At 50.0% G+C, this 8965-nt stretch overlaps 1 protein-coding gene across 1 annotated transcript; it reads right to left on the reverse strand.

Annotated features, from left to right (window-relative positions):
• Positions 1-4390: 4390 nt before the first annotated feature.
• On the reverse strand, positions 4391-8537 carry FAM187B (family with sequence similarity 187 member B; the record flags this gene model as incomplete). The annotated part of the gene is made up of 2 exons (XM_084906869.1): positions 4391-4766; positions 7783-8537. The coding sequence occupies 2 exons, from the start codon at positions 8535-8537 to the stop codon at positions 4391-4393; spliced, it is 1131 nt and encodes a 376-aa protein (XP_084762995.1).
• Positions 8538-8965: the final 428 nt, after the last annotated feature.

The following is an 8965-nucleotide window of genomic DNA, read 5'->3' on the forward strand; positions in this document are numbered from 1 at the left end:
AAAGAGATGCTGCAGTGTGATTAAGGTAAGGATCTTGAGATGGGGAAATTCTCTTGGATTATTGGGAGGGCCCAATGTAATCACTTGGGTTTTTATAAGAGGGAAGCAGGAAAGTTGAGTTAGAGAAGATCTGACCCTGGAATTATAGATTAGAGAGCCAAAGAGACAGATGTGAGAATGCTCACTTTGAAGAGAAGGAAGAGCTAGAGAAAGCAAGCAGGTGGATTCTTTTCCTTGAGCCTCCAGAGCACATGTGTCAAACACAAGGCCCGCGGGCCAAATCCAGCCCGCCAGGCCTTGCAATGTGGCCCGCACCGCGCTGTCATCACTGCACTCTGCTGTCAGTTTATGGCATTGTCAGTTTATGACTGTTCAGTAAACCATTCGGCCCGCGATTTAGGCTGGATTTTAGATTTTGGCCCCTTCTCTGATTGAGTTCGACACCCCTACTCCAGAGGAATCCAAGTCCTGCCAATACCTTGATTTTACACCATTTAAGACCCACATGAGATTAATTTTGGACTTCTAATCTCCAGAATGGTAAAATTATAAATTTGCATTGTTTTAAGCCATTAAATTTGTGATAATTCGTTATAATAGCCACAGAAAACAAATACATTCTTCCTCCATAGTCCTACTTGTCCACCTCTTGTTATTTGGGCTTATCTGAAATGTCATCATCTCAGATAAGTTGTCCCTAGCTACTGTAGCTCAATAAATATTTGTTGACTGAATAATTGAAATGGAAATGTGCACTTGACCCCATAAAGGTTGAAGCAAGAGCTCACAAATGCCTGTGGGCTGAATTTAGCCTGCAGATAATGTTTTATTTGGCTGGCTTTGTGTTTGAAAACTCTTTTGAGCCAACATGCATAAATTGGACAGTTTTGCTCAAACATCTGAATTTCCAGAAATTTTCTAGACTTCCTGAGGAACCAGGCCTGCATTTGTGCATGGTGCTAATCAGTAAGAACTATGGACTAGCTCCATAGTCCCTTCCCTCAACCCAGTATAATAACTCCTACATCACAACAGTTCCCCAAGGCCTTCCCCCTTATTTTTATTTTCTATTTGGATCATAGAAGCCATTGAATTAGCAACCCCAATATCTCAGAGTTCCCCCTAAAAGCAAATATTAAATTAAAAAGTGTCAACAAGAAGGTATAAAGAACAACCAGATGAAAATTTTAGAATTAAACATAATAACCAAAATTAAAAATTCATTGAATGGGCTGAATAGCAGAATGGAGAGGACAGAGAAAGGAGTCAGTGAACTTGAAGACAGGTCAGTAAACATTTTCTAACTGGAACAACTGAGAAGATTGGAGGAAAATTAACAGTCTCAGGGACCCATGAGACAATAGCAGGCCCAAAATGTATGTCCTCAGAATCCCAGGAGATAGAAAGGGAATGTGGGGCTAAAAAATATAATTTGGGGAACCAGAAGTGAAAGCAAGTGAGGCAGGGAAAAGGGTGAGCTGATAATGGTGCTTTAATAAGCTGGTTGCAGCAGTACCCTCCTGAAGTTTAGTGTTGCTAGGGATCTTCTAAGACCATGGTCTGCAAACTGCGTTTCACGAGCCACATGCAGCTCTTTGGCTCCTTGAGTGTGGCTCTTCCACAAAATAGGCCTGGGCGAGTCTATTTTGAAGAAGTGGCATTAGAAGAAGTTTAAGTTTAAAAAATTTGGCTCTCCAAAGAAATTTCAATCGTTGTACTGTTGATATTTGGCTCTGTTGACTAATGAGTTTGCCGACCACTTCTCTAAGAGAATGTAGAAAGTGTTGTACCATCCAGGGCTAGGGAAGCTGGATGTCTATCCTTCACTCCCATTCCTTGTGGGCAAGGAATGCTTCTGGAGGCACCAACTGCTTGGCTGCCAGTGCCACATCCCAATGCTTGGCCCAGCATGCTCCTGAGGAGAGATTGGAAGCCACTGGTGCCTACAAGAACCATCCATGTAACTGCTGAAGCTACAGGAGCCTTCAGGGTAGGCTTGGGGTATGTGTGGGTGTATTAGTTGCCTATTGCTGCATTACAAATTGCCACACATTTGGGAGCTTAAAGCAATACACATTCATGATTTCTCCATTTCTGTGTATCAGGAATCCTCTGCTCAGGATCTACCAAGGCTGTAGTCAAGGTGTTGGTCAGTCCTTATTCTCATTTGGAGACTGACTAGAAAATAATCTGCCTCTGATCCATTCAGGTGGTTTGCAGAGTTTATTTCCTTGTAGCTGTGGGACCTGGCTTTTTGCAGACCGCCACCCTCAGGTTCCAAAGGCCACTTGCAGCCCCTAGAGGCTGCCTTTTAGCTTCCTGCCAAGTGGGCTTCCTCAGCAAGCTGATTTGCCACGTGGCTAGCCAGCCTGTCTAGCTGCAGTTGGTTGAAACAGAAGCTTATATGGTATAACCCAATCAAGAGAGTGACATCCCAATACCTTGGCCATCTTCAATAACAGGGGTGAGGAATGTCCGGCCCCATAAAAGGCCTGTGAAATAATTTGGTCTGGCCCTGCCAAGGCATTAGGGGTGAGTTAATTAAATGTTTGATCAAATATAGCAGGCTAATTTTTAAGTTGGTAATTTTGTAAGGCCTGAGAATCTATAAAAGCCTAAGTGACTGAATGACCCAAAGACTGGACAGGTCAACCAGTCACTATGATGCACACTGACCACCAGGGGGCAGACGCTCAATGCAGAAGCTGGCCCCTGGTGATCAATGCACTCCCACATCAGGAGTGCCACTCAGCGAGCTTACCTTACAGAGCAGTGGCAGCAGGGGCAGTGGGGCTGGGATGAATGGAGTGGTACAGGCTCCTCCGCAGCCACCTACTGCTTCATGCACTACTACATCTATCAGGAAATGTCAGACTGTCAGGGATCAGGCCGAAGCTGGCAGTCTGACATCCCCCAAGGGGTCCTGGGTTGCGAGAAGGCACAGGCCAGGCTGAGGGACCCTACTGGTGCACGAATCCATGCACCAGGCCTCTAGTGATGTTATAAATGTCCAAATGCCTCTGCCCTATAGGTTAGAAGTGTCACAGATGTCCACACTGAAGGGGAGGGAATCACACTCAGGTGGGGACTCTGGGAGGTGGAGATCATTAGTGCCACCTTAGGGTTCGTGTGCCAGCACAAGCAGCTTTGTGTGTGGATTATGTGACCTTTACTCATAAGCCTGGGCATCAGACCAGGCTTGGCTCTGGCTGCTTCACCTCTAGCCACAAAATACTAGGGGCTGCTGGGAGCCGGTAGGGGAGGGAGCTCAGACGTCATCTTTCACTCCCATCACTGGTTCTTCCCAACTGCAGCCTCATGGGTGGCTGTGAGGACATAATATTTTTGAAGGGTTTGAGTTTTGACCTCACCAGGAGGTCCACAAATATTTTCTATTATCATTGTTATTCTCTGCCTCCCCACTGGACCCTCTTTAAGTCTCCAAGACCATCCCCCATTCTACAAGACCCTTTGGTCTCTGGGCACCATGTGAAACCTTAAGCGTTTTGGCAAAAGTGCCTGGTATGGGAGAGGTGAGCTCTGCTCTCTCCTCAGTGACAGAAATTCTGCTCTGGAAGCTTCAGATCTGTTCTGTAGTTGCTTCACAATGAGCTATCAGGGCAATGAATTTTATAGGCATTAATATCCATTAATATTTTACTGCTCACTCTGCCAAACAGTGTATATAATTTCTGGAATAGTTAGTCCCAGTGATTTCTGCGGGCTGCCTGGACCAGGCCTTGTCCCTTGTCCTGGTGGAGGGACCTGTCTCCATTTGGGGTCTGAAAGGGCTCTCTCCACTGCAAGACAGGAAAGGTGGTGTGTGTCCCATTGTCACAGGTTGCCCCTGTGGCAGCACTATCTGACTTGGAGAGATATAATGAAGCCAAAAGGCCATAGGCACAGTTGGTGCAGGATGGGGCAAAAGACAGGCAAGGAAAGGCAGCAGACCAGTGCAGATGTGTGGGGACTGAGGTTGCCCATTCCCATCCCTGTTTTAGTCCTTGTCCTTAGGAGAGTGCAGTGAGTAAGGTGGTTATAGTTTACTAACCCCAGATATTCCTCCCCCAAATGGCCTCATTCCACCCCTCCTCTTTCCCTTGTGAGGAATATGGGGTGTGAGCCAGGCAACCTGGGTTTGAACTGGAGCCCCCACTCCCCCTCCAATTACTAGCCAGGTAGTCTCCTTGCCTCAGTTTCTCATCTGTGGAATGGGGATTGCTAATGAGTTAACAGAGCAGAAGCTGGGACAGGGAAGAGTGCAGTCACTCTTAGCTGTGGGCATGGTACCTTCGCAGTTTGGTGTGGAGCAGGCGCAGGGCAGAGGCTGGAGAAAGGACAGTTGAGGAGACGATGGCACAGGCGGCCAGGTCTCCTGAGCACGGCAGGCTCACTTTATTCCACCAGAAGCACCTGTTTTACTCTGGGAAGGGCAGAAGAGCCAGAGCAGCATCCCGAATAGGCTCAGCACGATGCCCACCAGCAGCAGCAGGTGGAGGGAATAGTTGCTCTTCCCCTTCTGTGCCTCTTCTCCCTCCCGCCATTGTCTAGCTTCCTCTCTCTGCAGAACCTCCAGTGGATCCATATGGGACCTGGGGTTGAAGCGAGCCACCAGCTCATGGTCCACGAAGCACTTGTAAATGGCTGGCTGGAAGACCTGCAGTCGCCTGCCCCCAGTGGCGGGGTCCAGGATGGTGCTCAGGTCCTGGCCAGAGAGCTGGCCCTGCCAGGTCAAGGGCTTGCTGTCGGCTTCCCAGTTGATGGGCCTGCAGAGGATGACAAGGTCAGTGGCAGCCCCCAGGGAGGAAAGGACAAATGTCCGAGGGAGGGAGAGACAGCACCCCCTCTGAGGAGCACTTCGCAGCAGGGAGCAAGGGAGCAAGGTGGGGGCAGGATGGCTGAGAGGTTTTGGAGCCCTCCCCCTTACTGAGTGGAGGACTTGGCCACAGGCCCCAGCTGTCTGAGCTTACATTTCCCCACTTGAACCCTGGGGGGTGCAGTAACTGTACCTGCCTGAGTTCATTCAGAGGCATTAGCGAGAGTGCTGATTTGTGCCCCAGTACCTACTTGGTTTGTCTCCTCCACTCTGCCCTCCCCTCTGCCCCCGCCATTCTGGCCTTGATGCTTCCCTGACAGGCTGAACAGGGTCCTCCCTCGGGGCTTTGCCCCTGGTGCCCCTCTACCTGGAAGGCTTGCCCTCAGCGCTCTTGGCTCCCTCACCTCATTCAGTCTTGGCTGACACGTACCTTCTCAGAGATACCGTCCCTAACCTCCCCTCGCCCACTCCCATCCCCCCTCACTGCCTTATCACCACCTAAAATACTGAATGTTTTATTCATGTGATCAGTTATTGCTCCATGAGGGCAGGACTCTTCAGTTTTGTTTTGTGCTGCATCCCAGGTACCTAGAGCAGTGCTTGGCTAATAAATACACTCAGTAGTTACTGAATAGCATTGTAAGTGAATAATGTGGAAAGCAAATAAGTGATGAGGCATATAACGCACCCATTGTGGGAAACGGAGGGACACTTAGAAGACAACACTGGCTGGGCCAATAATTATGCAGGCAGTAACACCTGTCAGTGTGGAGCGGTTTGTCAGGTGCTGTTGTGTCTTCCCAGTCATTTGTCCCCTTAGACAACACAATGACCCCATGAGGCCAGGGCCAGCAAGACCTCTGTACTGAGTTGGAGAGGGAGGTTTTAATCAGACCTCAGAAAGTGACCTTATTTGGAAATGGGGTCATTGCAGATGTAATCAGTTAAGACGGGGTCAGACTGCAGTATCGTGGGTCCTAAATCCAATATGACTCATGTCTTTAAAAAAAAAAAGGGGGGCGGGGAGTGGACTGGCCTTAGCTCAGCGGTTCCTTCTAGCCAAGCCTCTGTTTGCCAACCACTCTTGCTAGTGAGGGTGGTTAGAGACATGTGGGCACCCTCCAGCCTTTTTCTAAAAAAAAAAAAGGAAGGAAGGAAAGAAGGAAGGGAAAGAGGGAGAGAGGGAGGGAAAGAGGGTGGGAGAAAGAAAGAAAGAAAGAAAGAAAGAAAGAAAGAAAGAAAGAAAGAAAGAAGGAAGGAAGGAAGGAAGGAAGGAAGGAAGGAAGGAAGGAAGGAAGGAAGGAAGGAAGGAAGGAAGGAAAGAAGGAAAGGAAGGAAGAAAGGGAGAAGAGCCACAGAGACACGGGCACCCCAGGTTAACGCCAAGTGATGTCAGAGGCAGAGATAAACCAGGAAAGGCCCAGGATGCCAGCCACCACCAGGAGACAGGAAGAAGCAAGGTTTCTACCAGCATCTCAGAGAGCACAAGGCTCTGCTGACCCCTTGATTCTGGATGTCTAGCCTTCAGAATTATGAGAGAATAAATTGCTATTGGTTGAAACCACCCAGTTTGTGATACTTTGTAATGGCAGACCTAGCAAACTAATACAACCCCTATTCTACAAACAGGGAAACTGAGGCCTAAAGAGACACCAGAGGCCAAAGTCACATATCTGGAAAATGGCAGAGCTGGGATCAGAACCTGGCCCAGCAGAGCCCAGAGCTTGAGACAAAAACCTCATACAAAGTGCCACTCCACTGAGCTCCCTAAAGACATGGACAATTCTTGAAGCCTCAGTGACCTCTCTTGCCTCTTCCCTCAAGTTCCCAATGACCAGCACTTGGGAACACTTTGCCTGGCCAAAAACGGGGAATAGATGTCCCAGTTCTAGATGGGAGGAGGGATTCATAGTGCACTTTCCTGCACTTACGCACTGTGGTATTTTTTAGGGAGTAGGTGTTGCTTTTATACTTAAAGGGGGAGGAGGGAGGAAGGGAGACAAAATGGCAGGAGCATGAGAACAAAGAGAGAAATACAAGTCACAATAGGAATCAACAAGGAAAGGAAAACCAGATGGATGTGGTGAGGCCTGATTCCCCAGAGCCCGTAGCTGCAGAGGCCCCACGAGGCTGCGATGGCTCACCCCTTGCCAGGGAGGGGCTGCCACTGGGACGCATGGGGGAGGAGGGCATAGGGGACCTCTTGGTGTGTGTGTGAGACTAAGGGTCTGCACTGCCACTTCCCACCACAAGTCTCCCTTCCAGTGGTAGTTCCCCACCTATCAGTGAACTTTCTTGGGGCCCACAGGTCCTGGGCCAGAGTGGAGGGATGGGAGAGGGTGCCGTTTGTGAAGACCCGCCCCAGTGAAACCAGGAGTGGTTGTAGTTTTTATTACGGGGGTAGGGACAGGTGGGTTGGGGAAGAGAAGGAAAACGGGGAGATTTTCCAGGGGCTCCAGGCAGGAAGACAAGTACATGAGTGAGCTGCGGAAGGCAGGCCCTGAAGGGCATGCCTAGAGCACTGACCTCTCCTCTGGAGCCTGCTGACCTCCCAGATGAGTCAGAGGCCTCAGAGCCCCACAGCTTCCCAGTCTTCCCCCAGTACAGCCCCTCCACTGGCCTGGGCTTCTCCCATCCCGACCCTGACCACTCTGGGCTGCTTTGCTGCTGGGCCGGTGGCTTCCTGAGGGCAGAAAGTCTGAAGACTACCATGGCCACAGCACTGGGCCAGGCACAGTCAGTTGAGCCCTCCCTGAGTGTTAGATGCTCTTCTGGTTGTGTGAAGCAATAGTGTGTGGGCACCAAGGGATTCTTACCAAAGGAACATCTGGAGAAGCCAGTGCAGAGCCTGGGTGGCTGGTCCATGTAGGGACCCCCCCTTCTCTGCATGGATTAATCTTGAAGGCTCCCAGACTGATAGAGTCTGGCTAGGGGCCAAGGGCAGGGCTGGTGCGCACGTCCATTACCTATAGATGGATCCTAAGAAGCAGGTGAGCCATGCAGATCCCGACTCCTCACTGAGCTCGAAGTTGTCAAAATCAATGTTCTCCACATGTGATGTTTCACACTGGACATGGCAGGCTTCTATCTGCATCTCAGGTCGCATGCGGCTGGACGAGAGCCTAGCATTTCCCAGGTAGAGCAGGCAGGGGACGGAGTCCCCCAGAGGCTCCTGGATGTAGCAGTACCCCAGGCGTTTGCGCTCCCCGGGCTCCCCACAGCGGTTACAGTCCTGCCAGGGCTCCCAGCGGGTGAAGATGATCTCCTTGCTGCCCAGACTAAGGGTCTCATTCTGCAAGGGCTTCTGGCCCAGAGCTCTGTGTGTAATGTGCAGGGTTCTAATGTCCTGGAAGTCAATCTCATACTGCACCACTTGGATGTCTTTCTTGTTCCGGCAGGTGTATAAGCCAGACTGGGACGGCAATGGGTTTTTAATGAGAATGCTGCTTTCAGACATTGCTTCTATGTTTGAAACACTGAGGGGGTGGATGGGCCAGCTGGTCCCACCTTGTAGGAAGTGGAAGTACCACTGTGCTCCAGACGAGTTGCAGTACAGAGAGACATCATTGTTGGAAAGTAGGGCTCGTTGGCACCACTTGTTGGGACAGCTGATGGGAATGTAGAAACCCAGCAGTGGGACAACAAAGCTAAGCAGCAGCCACAGGGTGGTCATCATGGTGGACTGGGACTGTGGCAGTGGGCCGGGCACCACCCTGGACATTGTGAGGTCACTCATGAAGCTCAGGCTTCAACCCTGGGCAGCAGAATGAACTGGAGTACACCCCAAGGGTGTGTAAGGTCACAATCCCTGTTTGTTTGGTGACAAATGAACAACCCTATTTAATTTCTTGCTTGGGTAGGAGGAAGCTTAATTTGTCTATTCAGGATTTTCACTACCACCCCTGTGCATTGGCATTAAAGTATCACATGTAAACATTCACCATGTTTTCCCTGAACACCTACTATGTTCTGGGCTTACTTCTTAGTACTGGTGATGGAGAGGTGAATGAATTCTCTGGTTACCTGTCTGACCTCCTACCTCTCCAGCCCTCTAGCCATGTTGGCCTCCCTGCTGTCCCTGAACACAAAGCCAAGGTATCATGGCCCAGGGCCTTTGCACATGCTAGTCTCTGGCTCTTACCACAGGTA

This window comes from Pipistrellus hanaki, assembly GCF_964339955.1.
Source record: "Pipistrellus hanaki genome assembly, chromosome: 15".
Classification (NCBI taxonomy): domain Eukaryota; kingdom Metazoa; phylum Chordata; class Mammalia; order Chiroptera; family Vespertilionidae; genus Pipistrellus; species Pipistrellus hanaki.